The sequence below is a fragment of the Nomascus leucogenys genome, chromosome 2 (assembly GCF_006542625.1).
Source record: "Nomascus leucogenys isolate Asia chromosome 2, Asia_NLE_v1, whole genome shotgun sequence".
Classification (NCBI taxonomy): Eukaryota; Metazoa; Chordata; class Mammalia; order Primates; family Hylobatidae; genus Nomascus; species Nomascus leucogenys.
Window position 1 is genome coordinate 75,080,132 of NC_044382.1, and position 19,375 is coordinate 75,099,506.

At 57.7% G+C, this 19,375-nt stretch overlaps 2 protein-coding genes across 5 annotated transcripts in view; both read right to left on the reverse strand.

Annotated features, from left to right (window-relative positions):
- Positions 1–42: 42 nt before the first annotated feature.
- On the reverse strand, positions 43–4,265 carry HSD3B7 (hydroxy-delta-5-steroid dehydrogenase, 3 beta- and steroid delta-isomerase 7). Its single transcript, XM_030798644.1, has 7 exons — positions 3,939–4,265; positions 3,412–3,583; positions 3,008–3,163; positions 2,687–2,795; positions 2,514–2,613; positions 2,216–2,378; positions 43–1,446 (listed from the first exon to the last, which is right to left on the reverse strand). The coding sequence occupies exons 1-7, from the start codon at positions 4,242–4,244 to the stop codon at positions 1,031–1,033; spliced, it is 1,422 nt and encodes a 473-aa protein (XP_030654504.1). The 5' UTR covers positions 4,245–4,265; the 3' UTR covers positions 43–1,030.
- A 309-nt stretch (positions 4,266–4,574) lies between these two features.
- The window catches only part of SETD1A (SET domain containing 1A, histone lysine methyltransferase), a 28,128-nt gene continuing 13,327 nt past the window's right edge, over positions 4,575–19,375 (reverse strand). For all 4 annotated transcript variants that reach the window (XM_030797990.1, XM_030797995.1, XM_030798000.1 and 1 more), the window contains exons 13-19: positions 17,846–18,187; positions 9,036–10,085; positions 8,573–8,745; positions 8,358–8,468; positions 8,027–8,146; positions 5,470–5,607; positions 4,575–5,392 (exon numbers count right to left, since the gene is read on the reverse strand). In XM_030797990.1, the coding sequence (XP_030653850.1) occupies positions 5,219–5,392; positions 5,470–5,607; positions 8,027–8,146; positions 8,358–8,468; positions 8,573–8,745; positions 9,036–10,085; positions 17,846–18,187 (2,108 nt within the window). In that variant the 3' untranslated portion in view covers positions 4,575–5,218. The remainder of the gene's footprint in view (positions 5,393–5,469; positions 5,608–8,026; positions 8,147–8,357; positions 8,469–8,572; positions 8,746–9,035; positions 10,086–17,845; positions 18,188–19,375) is intronic.

The window sequence follows — 19,375 nt, forward strand, 5'->3', positions numbered from 1 at the left end:
TGGGGTGGCGGGGCGGGAGGGAGAGCTGGACAGACAGATGGACATGGTTGTGGATGAGGCTTTTAATCCGGGCTCAGCCAGGTACAGCACTGGGGACATCCCCAGGCCCAGGGCTGGCGACGTGCCGGGAAGGAACTTGGGTAGAGAGGTGGGAAGTGAAAGCGCAGGGAGGCCATAGCCCTCCAGAGGGGAATTCTAAGACAGACGGTTGAAAGTGAGGCCTTTGAAAAACAATGGGAACATCACCTCCCAAAGAGGGACTGAGGTGGCTGGATGAACCAGAGACGCTTCTGCACTCTGCACCAAGGGTCGCGTGTGGATGTCAGGAGAGCGGCGTATGCCTGTGGAGCCTCTGCTCGCTTCCTGCTCAGAAAGCCAGAAGAGAGCCGGGGCAGGTCACCAGGGCACCAGACACTCACCAAGCAGCCATCAGGACTGGGGTGAGAGGACAGAGGAAGGACACTGGGTCCCCAAACCCTGCCCTTGTGTCCTGACGGCCCTAGAACTTGGAGGCGTCAGGACACAACACAGACTCAAGGCTCCTGGATTCAAAATGTGGAGGGCTTGGGCTGGGCGTGGTGGCTCACACTTGTAGTTCCAGCACTTTGGGAGGCCCAGGTGGGAAGATCGCTTGAGCCCAGGAATTCAAGACCAGCCTGGGCAATATAGTGAGACCCTGTCTCTACAAAAAAAAAAAAAAAAAAAGCCAGGTGTGGTGGCATGCACCTGTGGTCCTAGCTATTCAGGAGGCTGAGGCAGGAGGATTGCTTGAACCCAGGAGGTTGAGGGTGCAGTGAGCTATGATCACGCCACTGCACTCCAGTCTGGGTGACAGAGCAAGACCCTGTCTCAAAAAAAGAAAAAAAAAGAAAGAAAGAAAATGTGGAGGGCTCTAGGACAAGGACAGCCATTCTGGCCCCAGAGCCCTGCCTCCCACTCTGGAATGCAGCCGTCCCTTCCCGTCTAGGGTGTGAGGGCTTGGGACCTGGGTGGATGTGCTGTGATGGGCCTCCAGGCCCCAGCCCCACTGTCACTGGGCTGAACCCCTAGCGGCCTGTACCCAGAGAATGGTGCGGGTCCGGCTATCCTCCCACGAGAACAGGGGCTCATAGCCGAAATGGCGCTGAGCCTTGTCGGTGCTGACGGTGAAGGTGGTGTTGGCCACGGCCAGAGTGTAGGGGTTCAGCAGGGGTGCGTAGAGCACCAGCGGCCGCAGCAGCCACTGAAGCAGGGCATTGAGGGCAGCCAGGAACACCAGCAGCCAGTAGGGCAGCAGTGGGCGGGCGCCTACCAGCCGCAGTCCGCAGGGGCCCAGGAACTCCATGTTGAAGTCCTCGTAGCTCTTGTAGGGCGATCCATCGTAGCAGAAGTATACCTGGCCACCCATCAGGGCTGCCCGCTGCTCCAGCTCCCGGGCTGCCAGCACGTGCATCCAGGCAACATTGCCTGCCGGTGGCAGAAGAGAGGCGGACACACCCTGAGCGCCCTTGCAACACCACATCGAGGCTGCTCTCCTGGGCCACCCCCTCTTTGGGCCCAGGTAGTTGCCGCCCACATCCCCACAGCAGCCTGGGAAAGGCTGCCTTCTCCCTCGCCCTGGTAGTCACTTGCTCTCCTGGGCCAGCCTGCATCTGCAAAGAACCTGGGGAGAGGATGGAGAAGCCAGGACCTGCGTGGTGGGCCCTGAGAGGCTTGGGGACTGCAGGATGGAACGGCAGGTGACCTTATTCCCTGTGTAGATGCTACTTCCTCTAAAAAAAATAGTTTTAGAGACAGGGTCTCTCTCTGTCATCCAGGCTGGAGTCCAGTGGTGCGGTCATAGCTCACTGCAGCCTCCAACTCCTGGGCTCAGGCCATCCTCCCGCCTCAGCCTCCTAAAGTGCTGGGATTATAGATGTGAGCCACTGAACCCAGCCCTTTTAGTGCTGTGTAGACACTGTCCCTCTCCTCTCCCCTCCTGGGGAATGGCTGCTCCCATAGCTGCAATCTTCTCTGTAGCCTATGATACACTTTTTAATGTCCCAACTTGCATGGATCCTGTATTCTCTGCAGGCTGTGGAGACACATAATCACAGTCTACCTTGGCCCATGTATAGACAATATTTTTCTAGCCAGAGTCCACACTTCTCTCCCAGGGCCATGTGGGTCCCGCCCCCTTCTAGAGCAAGTCCTCATGCCATATTCTCAGCCTCCCCCTTCCTAGCCCAGTCCTCACCCACATAGACCCGGCCATGCTCCACAGAGGCTGGGATGGCCCGGAAGAGCCAACCTCCCAGGCGCAGGCCCTGGCGGTAGAAGTCCCTCATGATCTGGTGGCCTTCACCGTAGATGCCCGTGGGACGAAGGGCACATGTCACCAGGGGCAGCCCCCCACGGACCTGGTGGCAAAGGCAGGCACTGCTGAGACTTGGGACCCGACAGCTCGCTCTCGGCCCTGGCCTCCTTGGGCTAGCGGGGTAAGTGGGTGTGCCGGGCAGGAGCCCCATTTCTGCGCCTCCTTTTTCTGGGCTCACCTTCCTCCCGTTGGCCTCCAGGACCAGCCACTCAGCCAGGGCCTTGCTGCAAGGATAGGGGTGCCTATGCACTGCTTCGTATGGGGTGTCTTCGTTGCCCCTGGCGGGAGGAGAAGGAAGACTCAATGCTGAGGGAAATGGGCTCTTAGAGGACAGGAGGGCCTGCCACTCACCTGTAGAAGGGGTGACCTTTGGTGTTAGGCCCCACAACTTCCATGCTGCTGGTGTAGACCAGGAACCGTGTTCCAGTCTGCACACAAGCCTCGATCACGTTCCGGGTGCCTGGCAGAGGAGGGGGCGTATCCAGGCTGCAGCTTCCTCCCTCTCTGCATCTTCCTCCTCCCCATCCCAGGTCCAGGGAAAAGAACGACAGGTCAGGGGAGGCGGGGGCAGGGCTGTCAATAGGACAACTTGTCCCAGGGGAGGCACAGGAGGTCAAGGCCAGAGTGGGGAACAAGCAGGCAAGATGGCCAGGAGTGTCCAGGGCTCCTCACCCTGCACGTTGACCTCATGGATGGTCTCGGGACTGGCCCTGCCAAACACGTCTACCAGCCCTGCCGTATGGATGACCACATGGGCTCCGGCCACAGCTGCTGCCACCTCATGGGCCTGGGTCACGTCCCCCTGGATGGCAGTCACCCTCACAGGCCCTGGCCGGGGTTGGAGGACACAGGCCATGTCACAGCTGGGTCCAGAGGCCAGAGGCTGGGTTCATCTTCCACCCTGGAGTCACGTTCCCAATGTGACTCACTCAAACCATCCATGTGGACAGAAACCAGCATCATCTGTTCCACTGCAGGGGTGGGGATCCCAGCTTGGGAAGGGGTGGGGATCCCAGCTTGGGAAGGGGTGGGGAAGCGTCCACACCCTCTCCACCACAAGCTCCCCCAACAAGAACCTGTCTTCAGCTCCTCTAGCCAGGGACCCAGGTGTCGGTCAAAGACCCGCAGCTCCCCGAGTCGGGGCTCCCGCTGCAGCAGCATTCGCACCACATGCTCTCCCAGGAAGCCGCAGCCCCCTGTGACCAGGTACACCAGCTTCTGGGCCTGTGCAGAGTCGGCCATGCCTGGCTGGGGAAGAGACCTTGGCTCACCCAGGGGCTGGCTGCCACCTGCCGCAACCACCTGTTACTGCTGGAGGTGCCCTGGAGCGGTGACAAGACTGGCGTTTGTGGGGAGGGCAGAGCGGATCCTGGGAGCTGCAGCAACCAGGCCACCTGCCGTCTGCCCCTGCTGATGGCTCAGTTATGGAGAGAGGGACGGGCTTGGGGTGCAGGAAGGGGTCAGGGTTTAGGGAGAGAGATTTGAAGGCAGTAAAAGGGTGGGGAGGCCAGGAGTTGAGGGAGGTGGAGGGAAGGTTATAGGAAGGCGGGAAGGGCCGGATGGAGGGAAAGGCCACTTGGGCACTGGCAGCGCCTCTGCCTACCTGCAGCCGCTGTCCCAGGGTGCCCAGACTGGCCCGGAGGGGCCCTCTTCTTTCGTCCAGGGCTGGCCGGCCCGCACACCGTCCCCTTCCGCTGGCTCCTCCTTCTCCCTCCTGCCCCATTCCAGGAACAGAGACCCGCCCAGCCACAACCCCCACCACTCTTGCCCCAAGGCGCCCCCTGGCGGCCGCTGTGTGCTCCACTGGCATCCGGGTCCAGCGGAGAACTTGCGGGGATGAAGCTCGAACTTGCAGAGTGGGCTGAAGGGCTCTGGGGCTGTGGGTGGGTGGAGCCAGCGGTGACCTCATCCCACAGTGTGACCTCAGGCCTTCCCTCCTGCTGGGCTTCCCAGGAGGCCAGAGGCCCAACCGCAGCTGTGATTCTAGGAAGGGGAGGCCTGACCTTGGCACCGCCCTGGCGGGCACTGGTGGGATATTCCTGATGCGGGTGCGGCTGCTGCAGCCTGTCAGGGGGTCCAAGACAGTCTCGGGGCCTCTGCAGGTCTGGGCTCTTGCCTGAAGGTCCCTTTACCTGCCCCACACTTCAGGTACCCACTTTTCTCTCTCTTCATCTTGCCCAACCCTCCGTGCCCTCCACCCCCAACCCCTCGCTCCTGCCCAAATACACCAACCAAACGCTTTTGTACAATAAAGTTTAATCACAATTATAAAAATGTGGCGTCGGGTTTGCACTATTAACATATGTACAGTCCAGCCCAGCAGAAAGGGCCCACCCCACCATCCTGGCCTGGCTGAGCTGGGGCGTGACACCAGGGTGGGAGGGTGACCCTCAGGGTCTGGCAGAAACAGATGAGGCAGGGTTCCAGGCACGGAGTCCCCAGGACTGGGGGTGCAGAGCCCCCCCAGGGGGAGAACATGGCCACTGCCCCAGAGACCCCTAAACTGGGGAGGGGTACACGCAGGGCATAAGGGGAAGTCCCCATTAACACAAAGCGAGAGGACTGTGCAGCCCCCCAGGACAGAATCTGTACAGGCCGGCACCCCAGGTTTCCACAGGAAACAGCTGCTGGCTGCTACAAAACATTTACAGCTTCTTCTCCGCAAAGAAAAACAATCAGGGGGTGGTGGGCAGGGGTGACAGGAGAGGCAGAAGCTGCCTCCAGGGACTGAGGCTCCCTCGCTGGGCTTGGGGTCCCCAACCCCACGCTTGGAGATGGGGGCATGTGGGCCCTGCTAAGCCCACTAAGGCTGGGGGGGGGGTGCTGGGAGCTCAGGGCACCAGGGGGAATAAATAGGGGTGTGGGCACCCGTCCTGCCCCACCTCAGTTTAGGGAGCCCCGGCAGCTCTCTGTGCCACACAGACACGGGATCTTGTTGTCTTCCAGTGGGAACTTGTAGTCGTAGGTGATCTCCTCGTCCACGCCGATGGGCTGCTTGGAGTAGATCACGATCTTCTTCTGGGACTCGATGGTGATGACCTTGGCGTAGCAGTTGGGCTGCAGATGGAAGGGCGTGTGAGCCGTGGCCACCCCCACCGACCCCCAACTCCTGCCCCAGCTGGCCCCTGGCGCACCGTGCAGCAGTGGTTGATGAATCTGGCCAGGTTGCCACACTTGGTGGCATCGATGATGGTGTCGTGGTCCACCCGGAACAGGTAGCTGCTGCCAATGCCCTCCTGCACGTAGCGCTTCTCCCGCATGTCGGCCACCATCTGCCAGGGTGAGATGCGATGGTCAGGGAAGAGTCCCCCACTTCCTGCCCCTGAGCACGCCTGCCAGCCAGTACCTCAGGTCCACACCCACCAGGCCTGGAGCTGCAGTTCTGCCTGCGGCTCCCGCTAACCCGGCACTGACTCTCTCGACTGCTTCCAGGAGCCCTCCCTCTTTGGGGCAGCATCCTAAGCCTCTGGTGGCCATTCTAAGTCACCCGCAGGGGACTCCAGGGAAATCTGCACTGGGTAGGAGAGCCACTGGCTTCTTCGAGCATCTGCCTGGTCACAGTGGGGTCCCCGGACTGCCAGGGCAAGTCTGGGGCTGGGGATGCTCCTGAAATGACAGTGGCCATGTCACCGACGGCACCCCGCTCATCGCTAGTCCCTGGACCTCTCTCCAAAACAGGCACCTGTTGGCTGCCGCCGGCCAACGCAAATGGCAGGCCGCCCATGTCAGGCCCCGCACCTCCGTGTGAGGAGCAACCCTTACTTCCCAGAAGACAGTGAGGAGCCTCTGCGCACCCTCTTCGGGTGACCTCACTCCCTTCCAGAGCCTCGGCCGCCAGCTATGTGGTGGGGACTCCTCCCAAATTTCCATTTCCAGCCAAAAGCCACCTCAGTGGAGCTGCTGGGCGTCGTCCCCTAGATGTCCCTGGGGCATTGCAACCCCACATGTCCAGACTGGAGCTCATCTTGACCACATATTTGTTGTTCCTCCTCGCACCCATCTCACTGGCCATCCCACCATACCCCCAGCAGCTAAGAGCAGCACCGAGAGAGGGCCTCCCGTCCCCCCTCACCCTCTCACTGCTGAGCCCAGCCAACCACCTTGCACCCAAAGCCTCCTCTCTGTCACCTCTGCTGCCACTGCTTGGGTTGGGCCACCCTTGCCTTTGCCTGGACACTGGTGTCAGCCTAGACATAGAGCTCACTAGCCATGGGGCCCTCTCCTGAGGAAGGACCCTCTCCTGCAGAAAGCTCCAGGACTTTCCTCCTCTCACCACAGGCCCGAGTGGATTCACAGGCTCCCAAGCCCTTGCGGTCTGGGCTCCCCGTTACCTCCAGCCGCACGTCGTTGCCACTGACCCGTTTTTTTTTTTTTTTTTTTTTTTTGAGACGGAGTCTTGCTCTGTCGCCCAGGGTGGAGTGCAGTGGCGCGATCTTGGCTCACTGCAGCCTCCGCCTCCCAGGTCCAAGCAATTCTCCTGCCTCAGCCCCCCTAGTAGCTGGGATTACAGGCGCCTGCCACCACGCGCCTGGCTAATTTTTGTATTTTTAGTAGAGACAGGGTTTCACCATATTGGCCAGGCTGGTCTCGAACTCCTGACCTCGGGTGATCTGCCTGCCTCGGCCTCCCAAAGTGCTGGGATTACAAGCGTGAGCCACCGCGCCTGGCCATGGCCCTGGTTTCTAATGAGCCAAGCTGACCTCCACACTCTCACAAGACGCCCTGCCTCCAGGTTCGTGCACATGGTGTCTCGCAACCAAGTGTGCACACACTGCCACTTGTCTGGGCCTGCGAGCTCCTTTCAGCTTTGCTCAAGCACCATGGTCTCTGGGAGGTCTTAGGCCCCCCAGGTGTGTGTTCTCATAGCCCAACTCCCCAGATCTTGTTAATACCAAACACCATCCTTTTGGCTTTTGTTTTTTCTAGAGACACGGTCTCGCCCTGTTGCCCAGGCTGGAGTGCAGTGGTGCAATCTTGGCTCACGGCAGCCTCCACCTCGTGGTCTCAAGTGATCCTCCCACCTCCGCCTCCCAGGTAGCTGGAACCACAGGCATGCACCACCATGCCCGGCTAGCTTTTGTATTTTTTGCAGAAACGGGGTCTGGCAATACTGCTCAGGCTGGAACACCATCCTTTTGTGTGGATACTTGTTCAGTGCCTGTCCTCCCGCTTCCCAGGCCCTTTGAAAGGGAGCAGCGCTTAGCCGGATGCAATGGCTCATGCCTGTAATCCCAGCACTTTTGAGAGGCCAAGGCAAGCAGATCACAAGGTCAGGAGATTGAGACCATCCTGGCCAACATGCTGAAACCCCATTTCTACTAAAAATACAAAAATTAGCTGGGCATGGTGGCGCATGCCTGTAGTCCCAGCTACTCGGGAGGCTGAGGCAGGAGAATCGCTTGAACCCAGGAGGCAGAGGTTGCAGAGCGCTGAGATCACACCACTGCACTCCAGCCTGGCAACAGAGAGAGACTATGTCTCAAAAAAAAAAAAAGGGAGCAGTGCCATCAGCCGTGCCTCCTGCTGGACCACTGACACCTGCTGACCACACCAGAGGGAGGCTGGTCTCGCTGGGTAGGTACCAAGGCTAGGGAGTGTGCAAGGCTTTAACCGGACAAATGGCATGTGTGTGAGCCCCCATGCTGTCTTGTTGCATCAGAAGCCGGGGCGGGGCTGGGAGCGCAGCCTCACCTGACGGATGTTCTGACCCACGTATTCGATGACCATCTCATCAGCAGCAATGGGTTCCATGGCAAACAGACCCCACTCGTGGATCCGGCTCCGGCCAAATCGGAGCTTCTTCTTCCGGAACTGGGGGGCAGACGGGAGACTCAACTGCCAGACACCTCCCACACCCCGGACCCTCGCTCTTCCCACAGACTTCCTGGGCAGAGGGCGTTCTGGCCACTCACCCCCCAACTCCACTCGAGGGAACCACAGAAGCCTGCTGGGTGGTCCCCTGGCCTCTGCCCCTTCCTGCCCCACCCCATCCCACCAAGCCCCTCCTGCAGCCCAGCCTCACCTTGAGCTGGTTGAGTTTTAGCAGGTCACTGTCCATGATGGCAGAGGTACCGATGGCACTCAGCAGCCGCCGCTGCTCGGACCGGCGCTCGGACAGCACGCGGTTCGTCCCCTGTGAGACACAGGGCAGGGAAGAGGTGAGCAGGGCAGGGAGGAGGTGAGCAGGGCAGGGAGGTGAGTGGCAGGAGGACGATGCGGCGGCGGGGTTGGGCCCACCTGAGTGTCCACGCCCTCCAGCTGCCGGGCCGAAACTGGGCACACGTCCAGGTACTTGTCCTTCTCCTTCTTGCTGATGGGGTAGTAGCCTTCGCTGCGGGCCGAGCCTGTCTGGTGCTCCCGGGGCCCGTCCTGGGGCCGCCGCTTGCGTTTTGGGGTGGTCAGGTTGGTGAGTGCAAGGTGTTAAGGAAGAGAACGGCTCCTCACTGGCCACCTGCATCCCAGCCAAAGGAGAAGGTGGGGCCCACGCCGCCGAGCATACCCAGGAGAGGGAGAGGGGAGGAAGCCCCAGCCCCATTGTTCCTGCCAGAAATGCTTTGGAAGGCAGAAAAGAGGCACCAGGCAGACAGAAAAGATGGCTTGGAGTCAGAGGGGAGGCAGACAGAGTGGGGGACAGATGCAGGTGCCAGGAGGGGTCGGGGGAGGACCCAAGCCCGGGGAAGGCCACCCACACTCAGGATATTTGTGTGATGGACCCAGTGAGTGTCGTTGAGCCAGTCGGCCCCGCTCGTCTGCTGCAGCAGCCGCTCGTACGTGAGCCGCAGGTAACTCATGTCCTCTGAGTCCAGGCCTGAGTTCCAAATGTCATACAGGATGGTCATCTGTTCAAACTCACTGCGCGGCTCATAGGCGCGGGGCGGCGGCGGCGGGGGTGGGGGCGGCGGGCGGCGGCGCCGGGCGTGGGAGCGGAGGCTGCGCCTCCGGAGGGCACCCTCCCCATCGCTGCTGCTGCTGCTGTCAGAGGACTCCTCCTCCTCTTCCTCCCCCTCTTCTTCCTCCTCCTCTTCGCCCTCCTCCCGCTGCTGCTGCAGTTGCTGCGGCTTGGGCTCCTCCGCCTCAGCCACCACCACCTCGGGGGCCTCCAGGACCTCATCAGCTGGGGAACTGAAGAGGGCGGCGGGTGCGGGCACTGGCTCCGGGGGCCGAGGGGCTGGTGCAGGTGGCATGGGCTTGACAGCCAGGGCATAGTTGTGCTCCAGGAGGATGTGGCTGAGCAGGGGCCCAGGGCGCTCGGCCTCGTCCGATGTCTCTGTGGCCTCTGAGTCTTCAACAGCAGGCAGGGCAGGCAGCCCGCGCCGGGCAGGGGTCAGGGCCAGGTCGGCCAAGACCGCCAGGTCCACTTCTGTCCCTGGCTCAGCCTCCTCTTCCTCGGTGGCGCGGCCTCGGCCTCCAGCCCGGCTCCGGCCTCCTCGGGACACCTCCTCAGGCCAACTCTTGACCAGAGACGCGTGGTCCAGGGGCAGGTTGCGGATGGTCCGCTCCACGCCCCGGGGGGCCTTGCGGGAGGCTGGGCCGGGAGACTTGGCCTGCGGCGGTGTGGCTGGAGGGGGCTCCGGGGCTGGCACCACCTCGATGGCAGAGAAGGAGACAGTTTTCCGGCGTTTTTTGGGTGGAGGCAAGAGCGGGATGGGAGAAGAGGGACGCTCGTCGGGGCGTGGGGCAGGGGCCGGGGGCCCAGCAGGTGGTTCTGGGGGAGGCAGGGACACACTGGGGGGTGGCTCCTCCTTGGGGCCTGGGAAGGAAGCACATAGGAAGGAAAGGAGGTCAGGGAAACCCAGGCTCAGCCGCCCTGGCCGCCCATGACCACAGGCTGTGTGCTCTCCCCCGCTTCTGCCCAGGAACCTCGGGGGGAAACAGACGCCCTGGCCTCAGCCCCACATCCCAGCAAGATGAACTCCCCTGATGATAGGGGGTTTTTCACCCATTCGTTCCCGTTGTGACACATGTGGGGGACACTCGGAGTCCACACACACACCTTCCATGTCCTCCCGGAGCCACAGTCCAACAGGGGACACCACCACAACATAAGCTGTAGCCATGCTGAGAAGGGCGGCACCACTCGCCCTGGACTCCACTTTCCTACCCAGACTGGCGGGACAGCCCTGTGCCCCGGCCCCAGCCATGTCGCATGCCAAGGACCCAGTCAGCCACATTTCAGCTAAAATATCCATTATCTCCATCATAAACAATATTCTCAGTTTAGCAAAGTGAACACGATACAACCTAAAAAGCGGCATCTTTTTATTAAAATATTTTATGAAACTTGCCTTCCTCCCCATCCCCTACAGAACTTGAACATGCCCTGCAGGGAGGGGCAGGAGACAGCGCTGCTAGAGAAGCAGGGCTGGAGCGGAGATCCCAGGATGCGGGTGGCTGGGGAGGGAAAACACTTGCTCCGAGCTAGGGGTGCTGCCTCCCCAGCACACCCCCAGGACGGGGAGTGCATCCTCCCTTGGCCGCCATCCCTGGGAAAGCCTGCATGAGGCTCCCAGAGCCAGCCCAGTGGATTTTGTGCCTAACACAAATCACATCTCTTACGTAGAGTAACTCATGTAATCCTCACAACAGCCCAAAGAGGTTCCTATCTTTTTTTTTTTGAGATGGGGTCTCGCCCTGTCGCCAGGTGGGAGTGCAGTGGCGCAATCTCGGCTCACTGCAACCTCCGCCTCCCGGGTTCAAGCGATTCTCCTGCCTCAGCCTCCTGAGTAGCTGGGACTATAGGCATGCACCACCACAGCCAGCTAAGTTTTGTATTTTTAGTAGAGACAGGGTTTCACCATGTTGGCCAGGATGGTCTCGATCTCTTGACCTAGTGATCTGCCCGCCTCGGCCTCCCAAAGTGCTGGGGTTACAGGCGTGAGCCACCGCGCCCAGCAGAGGGTCCTATCTTACAGACAGGAAAACTGAGGCACAGAGATGTGGTCAGTTACCACATGACAGAACAAGCTCTGCTCCCAGGCCATGTGGGTTGAGCTCATGCTCTGAACTGCAGCCCATGGACTCACTGGCTTCACAAATGGCTTCCCCGCTCAGCGCCAACAGGGCCGCCAGCACCAGGCCCGGCCCTAGGAGGCAGCAATTCACCTGAGTCCACCGCACTCCCAACCCTGGCGCCCTGAGCCAGGCCCTTGGCTGCACCTTAGGCTCTACACACCCCCTGGGGTCTCAGCCTGTGGCAGCAACCCACTCCAGGAAGCCAGGGAGGACCCAGATGCGCCCAGGCCTCCTCTCATCTTCCTCCCCACCATGCTGGGGTAGCGCCCCCTACGGACCACCTCGCGCTTCAGCCTGCATGTCCTCAGGAAGCCTTGCTCGAAGGAGAACACACTCCTCCACCAGCACAGCTGCTGCACACACACTTCCCTCTGCGATTGTCCCGAAGGAAACCTGCCCATCCCTTTCATTTAGGAGACAACTTTTGGGGGCACCTGCCCAGTCAATACGACTCCCACCACCTTCCTCTGAGAACTGCTCTACTGCCATGCTCAGGTCCATGGGGCGAGGCCCCAGAAGTCAGTTCCTACTGCATAACCTGCCCCTCCCCAGGGCCATCACTAACATCCCAAGGCAGCAATCACTAAGACGGTGGTGACTGAAACCGGTTCTGGTTATGAGAAACTCAGTGAGCTGGCTGGGCGAGGGGGCTCACGCCTGTAATCCCAGCACTTTGGGAGGCCGAGGCGGGTGGATCACGAGGTCAAGAGATCGAGACCATCCTGACCAACATGGTGAAATCCTGTCTCTACTAAAAATACAAAAATTAGCAGGCGTGATGGCGTGTGCCTTAGTCCCAGCTACTCAGGAGGCTGAGGCAGGAGAATCACTTGAACCTGGGAGGCTGAGGATGCAGTGAGTCGAGATGGCGCCACTGCATTCCAGCCTGGTGACAGAGCGAGACTCCGTCTCAAAAAAAAAAAAAAAGAGAGAAGAAACTCAGTGAGCCTTCACTAAGGCCCCCTTGCTCTGAGCCACGGCTCCTCTGTCCTCAGTAACTCAGACTCCCTTGTGGTGCCCTCTCACTATCCAGACACCAAGGAGCTGCCTGCATCTTCCTCTCCTCTTCCACCTCTGCCACCTCCCCAGGGGACTTGGCAATCACACCTGTTTACCTGGATTCTTCCATCTCCAGTGATCCCCTTCAATCACCCTCAGCTCCCCTCAAGCAGCCACACACCTGGCCTTGTCAACCCCAGAATGGCTCCGCCTTGGAGATTCCCCATCCTCTCCAACATTCCCCACTGTCCATTCAGTCCACCCCACTACACCTTCAATTTCCCATCCTTCAGTTTCCCTCTAGCACATCACCCTCTTCCTAACTTCCTCCTCCATCCTGCCAAGACCCCAGGGCCCGTACTTTGCCCTCTCTTGTCCCAGCACAGCCCCAGGTCCTCATCATTCCACCATACCTTTACCCTGTGGAGCCAGCCAGCAGCCTCTTCTCCCCTCACTCCCAGGCCCCAGCTCTGGCAAGGCCTTCCAGCATGGGGAGGCCCAGGCGAGAGGCTTGCTCTGTCTCCAGGATATAGTGCGGCAGCACAATCACTGTTTACTGAAGCCTCCTCGACCTCCTAGGCTCAAGCAATCCTCCCGACTCAGCCTCCCCAGAAGCTGGGACCACAGGCACATGCCACTATGCCTGGCTTTTTTTTTTTTCGTTGTTAGCCAGACAGTTGGTCTCGAACTTCTGGGCTCAAGAGATCCTCCTGCCTCGGCCTCCCAAAGTGCTGGGATTACATGTGTGAGTCACTGCGCCTAGACTGGAGCAACTTTTCTCCACTTTCCAAGGTTCTTACTCCACCCTTCCTCTCACACTCCTACAGCACAGGGTTAAAAGAGGCCTCAGGCACAACACCCCCATCTCCCTGCCTCCCCACCGAAGGGTATAACTGCATCAGATCTGGAAGCTACTCCACCTCCCCAAAAAGGCCATGCCAGCAAGCGTTCCTCTCTCCTGGCACATCTACCTGGCCCCTGTTCCCTTCAGTGGAACATACCCAAGCCTCACCTACTTGGAAAAACTAACCCCTCCCTCAACCCTGCCCTCTCTTCTTGCTCTCTCTCCAGCTCTGGCTGGTAACCTTGAGTTTGTCCCTGCATCTCACTAACCCTTGAAGCCATCATCTATAAAATGGGAATCATAGGGAGGCTGTGGGGCAAGCGCAGTGGCTCACACCTGTAATCCCAGTACTTTGGGAGGCCAAGGTGGGCTGATAACTTGAGGTCAGGAGATCGAGACCAGCCTGGGCAACATGGTGAGACCCTGTCTCAACTAAAGATACAAAAATTAGCCAGGCGTGGCAGTATGCACCTGTAATCCCAGCTGCTTGGGAAGCGGAGGCAGGAGAATCGCATGAACCCAGGAAGCGGAGGTTGCAGTGAGTCGAGATTGTACCACTGCACTCCCAGCTGGGTAACACAATGAGACTCCATCTCAAAAAAAAAAAAAAAAGTGGGGGAGGTTGTGGGGATTCAATGAGAAAATGAATTGTCAACATGCTATGCCTTGCCTAGAGCCTGGCACACATAGGTACTTGACACATGGGAGCTGATGTCACAACTCCCAATTCTTTTTTTTTTTTTTTTTTTTTTTTTGAGACGAAGTCTCACTCTGTCGCCCAGGCTGGAGCGCAGTGGTACGATCTCGGCTCACCGCAACCTCCACCTCCCAGGTTCAGGTGATTCTCCTGCCTCAGGCTCCTGAGCAACTGGGATTACAGGCGCCTGCCAGCATGCATGGTTAATTTTTTTTTTTTTTTTTTGGAGACAGTCTCACTCTGTCACCAGGCTGGAGTGCAGTGGCACGATCTCGGCTCACGGCAACTTCTGCTTCCCCGGTTCAAGCGATTACTCCTGCCTCAGCCTCCCGAGTAGCTGGAATTACAGGTGTGCGCCACTATGCCCAGCTAGTTTTTGTATTTTTAGTAGAGACGGGGTTTCACCATGTTGGTGCTGGCCAGGATGGTCTTGATTTCTTGACCTCGTGATCTGCCCGCCTCAACCTTCCCAAGTGCTGGGATTACAGGCGTGAGCCACCGCACCCAGCCTAATTTTTGTATTTTTAGTTGAGACGGGGTTTCACCATGTTGGCTAGACTGGTCTCGAACTCCTGACCTCAAGTGATCTGCCCACCTCAGCCTCCCAAAGTGCTGGGATTACAGGTGTGAACCACTGCGCCTGGCCCCAACTCTCCTATCTCAGCAAGAGTGGTCCACCCTTCCAGAAAACTCCCCTCCCCTCATTCCTTAACACTCTGTAACTTGGCTTCAGTCTGAACCACTCAATTGAAATTGATAAGGTCACCAATGACCTCCTAACTGTCAAATGCAACAGATACTTCCTATCTCAGCCTTGCTGGTGGCCTGGTGACACAAGGCCACTCCCTGCTTTGCAGAACCTCTCCACTACCTGCTTCCCTTCTCGCCTCTGGTCACCGCTCTCAGCCTCCTTGGGTCCTGCTTGCCCACCGCTCGCACAGGATGGGAAGGCTGTGCCCTTTCTCTCCCTCCACTCACCTAGCTGGGTCTACAAGTGAATTCACCGCTACACTTTCTTTTTTTTTTTTTTTTTTTTGAGACGGAGTCTCGCTCTGTCACCCAGGCTGGAGTGCAGTGGTGCGATCTCGGCTCACTGCAAGCTCCGCCTCCCGGGTTCACGCCATTCTCCTGCCTCAGCCTCTCCGAGTAGCTGGGACTACAGGCGCCCGCCACCACGCCCGGCTAATTTTTTGTATTTTTAGTAGAGATGGGGTTTCACCGTGGTCTCCATCTCCTGACCTTGTGATCCGCCCGCCTCGGCCTCCCAAAGTGCTGGGATTACAAGCGTGAGCCACCGCGCCCGGCCTTACACTTTCAAGACCTAAGCACCGACCTCATATCCAGCCTACGGTTCTTTCCAGACCCCAGATCCATGGATCCAACTGCCACTGTTTCTACTGGGAAGCCCGAGGGGCATCTCAAACACAACCCCAACTACACTCATCAGTTTTCTTCCTAATCCTGGTTTTCTTCCCAAGTTTCTTTTCCTGGGGAAGTTTAACCAAGTCATCCTACCTCCTAAATTTCCCTCCAATCCTCACCCCCATTTCCACTCTTCTGCCACATTAGAACCCCTCGGCTTTGGTTCATGCCATTAAATCTCACCTGCATCCTTTCAAACCTCCTCATGTCACCCACCTCCTTCCTCCTCTCTTCCAAATCTCTCCTCCCTCTGCTAGAATGGGCTTTCTGAAATGCAGATATGGTCAGGCCCCTCTCCTTCCTGCTCTGATGGGAATGGAAGAGGACTAAGATCCATGCCTTCTGACCTGCCGGTGACCCCACAGGCCCTTCTGCTACCCAATGGGCCCAGAAGAGGTTGGAGAGTCATCTGAGGTGCAATGAGAGCCTCAACTCCCCTCTCACGGGGTCTGGAGCTTAGTAGAGTGCACCAGTGTGAGGAGGTCTCCTGTGGATGCTGCCTATCTCAGATCACAACAACATGCAACTGGGAGATCCCTGGGAGGCCATGCACATCTTCACAGCACATCTTATTTTTGAGATGGAGTCTCACTCTGTTGCCCAGGCTGGAATGCAGTGGCATGATCTCCACTCACTGCAATCTCCACCTCCCGGGTTCAAGCGATTCTCGTGCCTCCACCTCCCAAGTAGCTGGGACTACAGGCACACAACCCCACATCTGGCTAATTTTTGTATTTTCTGGTAGAGACAGGGTTTCACCATGTTGACCAGGCCAGTCTCGAACTCCTGACCTCAAGTGATCTGCCTGCCTCGGCTTCCTAAAGTTCATAGCACATCTTGAACACTGACTTATTTGAGCTAACCTTGCAACACCCGAAGTCCAAGCTATCACCATAATTCGCCTTACATTCTACAATAGCCACTTAAAAGGCACCCTACATCCACTGTGGCCCCTTTCCAAGCTTTCTCTGCACTGCATTTTTTCGAAACATACATCTGACCATGTCATTCCTCTGATGGGTTTCTACTTCAAAATAAAGGCCAAATTCCTGACATGGCTGGCCTAATTTGTCTGCTGGGCCCAACCCTCACTCACCTCTCCAGTTTCAGCCACCCCAGCGCCCCCTTGTGCTCAACCCTCTGAAGGGTCGGCTTTCTTCCAGTCTTCCAACCCGCTGCTTCCCCTGCTGGAGGGCCTTTGCACACGCTAAGCCAGCCGTGCTGCCTGCTTTGCCCAGACTTCAGCCCAGCAGTACCTCAGCAGGAAGCCTTCCTCCTCCTGCAGATGTGCTCCGGCTGGCTGCCCTGTGCCTCTTCCTGGTGCTTCTCATGGTTCGTAACCACAGGTTTTCCTAGGTATTTTTTTTTTTTTTTTTTTTGAGACTGAGTCTCACTCTGCCACCCAGGCTGGAGTGCAGTGGTGTGATCTTGATCTTGGCTCACTACAACCTCTGCCTCCTGGGCTCAAGTGATCCTCCCACCTTAGCCTCCCGAGCAGCTGGGATCACAGGTGTGTGCCACCACACCTAGCTAATTTTTGTAATTTTTGTAGAGATAGGGTTTCACCATGTTGCCCAGGCTGGTCTTTTTTTTTTTTTTTCTTTTTTCGAGACGGAGTCTCGCTCTGTCGCCCAGGCTGGAGTGCAGTGGTGCGATCTCGGCTCACTCTAAGCCTCTGCCTCCTGGGTTCACGCCATTCTCCTGCCTCAGCCTCCCGAGTAGCTGGGACTACAAGCACCTGTCACCACACCTGGCTAATTTTTTGTATTTTTTAGTAGAGATGGGGTTTCACCATGTTAGCCAGGATGGTCTCGATCTCCTGACCTCGTGATCTGCCTGTCTCGGCCTCCCAAAGTGCTGGGATTACAGGCATAAGCCACCGTGCCTGGCCTCCTATGTATTTCTTACTCAATGAAGATGTCTTTCCCTATAGACTGTAAGCACGGTAAGAGTGAGAACACTGCCTGTGAGGCTCAGCATCCCATCCCCTGTACCTACTGTTTGGCTGCGATGAGCACTCAATAAATATCTACTGCTTGAAAGAGCGGTTTCCTCAGCAGGCTAAGCTATGCGAATGTGCTAGAGTGTAACAACTAGACGTACAAATGAACAAAGGAAAGCAGCTAGGACCAAGTTCTGTGTTGATGTTAATACTTGTTTTCTACCTATTTGCCCATTTAATCACCTGCACTTGTTCACTACTCACTGAAGAACAGGCTTAAGAAAAATTAGGAGGAAGAACTTATTCAATAGGGCACTTTCTCCCTAATTTACTTGAGAAGAGACCAACCCATTTTACTTTAGTAGCTAGCTTAGCCTGGGGTTCTGTAAATCACAACAGTGCAGTTTGAGTGTGTCAGACAATCAATGTCTCTAGAAAGGAGTGACAGGAGATGGTGACATTTTCTTTGTATGTTTTTCTAATAAAGTCACACACTTGTACACAATAAATGCAAGCATCAGTTTACACCACACACACACACACACACCACACACACACACACAGAGATCCAACCGACAACCCTGTGGCACCTACCTGCAGGCCTTGCTGGAGACGCCTCCTGTTCGGGCAGGGGTGTGACTGGGGAGCCTGCAACCCTCTCTGGCACTGGCACCTCCACAGGTGCTGGCGTGGGCACTGGGACTTCCCTGGGAGGCGGGGAGGCTGAGGGAAGGGCTGCTGGCTGCTCCTCTTCCTCTTCATCTTCAGAGGAGGACTCAGAGGATGAAGAGGACGAGGAAGATGAGGACGAAGAGGAGGAGGAGGATGAGGAGCTGGAAGAGCTGCTGCTCTCGGAGTCCGATGTGCTGTCATTTTCGCCATCTGAGTCAGCATACAGAGAACATTTGGAGGACGAATCGCTTTCCTCGTCCTCGCCTGGAAATCCAGAAGGGGCAGTCAGGAGAGGTGGGCAGACCTCACTTGGCCAGCCGTGGGCTCCTCACTCACTCCCTGCTGTGGATGCTGGGCTCTGGGCTAGGGATGGGGAAGTCCAACAGACCAAGGAGCTGCATAAGCAAACCATTTTCACGTGGGATAAACATCAGCACGCGCGGAGGATGGCAAAGGAAGCCCTAGACTCTATCTGAAGAGGCCCAACAAGGAAGGCATCCTGGGGGACAAGCTGAACTCAAGGACAAGCAGTCCACCACACAGACATGGGGACTGCACAGAGATGTCCGAAGCAAGAGGAAGTGGAAGCTTGGAGACTGGGAAGCAGGCTGCTCTGGCACTCAAACCTTACTAAAGTGGGTCTCAGGACCCAGTTTGGACGAAGGACTGGGTGAAAAAGGATTCTGGGCTGAAAAGGTTAAAAAACATGGCAGGCAGGCCGGGCGCAGTGGCTCACACTTGTAATCCCAGCACTTTGGGAGGCCGAGGCGGGCGGATCACGAGGTCAGGAGATCGAGACCACGGTGAAACCCCGTCTCTACTAAAAATACAAAAAATTAGCCGGGCGTGGTGGCGGGCACCTGTAGTCCCAGCTACTCGGAGAGGCTGAGGCAGGAGAATGGCGTGAACCCGGGAGGCGGAGCTTGCAGTGAGCCGAGATCACGCCACTGCACTCCAGCCTGGGTGACAGAGCGAGACTCCGTCTCAAAAAAAAAAAAAAAAAAAAAACATGACAGGCTCTATATTCTGAGACTGCTCATGTACGGGAAGGGCTCGAAGAAACTGAAGAATTTCACAGTTTTTGAGGAACAGAATTGGATAAGTTAGACTAGAAGGTGGTGGCAGCTGGGGAGCAGACTGGGGGAGGGCAAGATGGAGCTGAACAGAGCAGGGCCAGGAGATAAACGGCCCATGGTGTCGGCCTGGGGAGACACCCTGTGGAGAACAAGTTGCCAGGAAGGACCTTACGGAGGGAAGTCACAGGGTCAGGAGTGCATTTTAGGAAAGAGATTCTATAAGCAGTTTGGAAAATGGACTGGAACAGAGGGAGAAGGACAGAAAGAGAGACAGGGAAAGCAGTCAAGACTGCTGCAAGAGGCTGGGTGCAGTGGCTCACACCTGAAAGCCCAGCACTTTGGGAGGCCGAGGTGGGTGGATCACTTGAGGTCATGA

What these genes read in the sequence shown, in the direction of transcription:
- HSD3B7 (XM_030798644.1), bottom strand. Translation starts at nt 4,244, where the DNA reads ATGAGGTCACCGCTGGCTCCACCCACCCACAGCCCCAGAGCCCTTCAG. An exon ending in CCCTGGGACAGCGGCTGCAG is followed by an intron (nt 3,584 to 3,938) that starts GTAGGCAGAGGC and finishes TCTCTTCCCCAG; the next exon opens with CCAGGCATGGCCGACTCTGC. An exon ending in TGGAGGCCAACGGGAGGAAG is followed by an intron (nt 2,379 to 2,513) that starts GTGAGCCCAGAA and finishes CTTTGCCACCAG; the next exon opens with GTCCGTGGGGGGCTGCCCCT.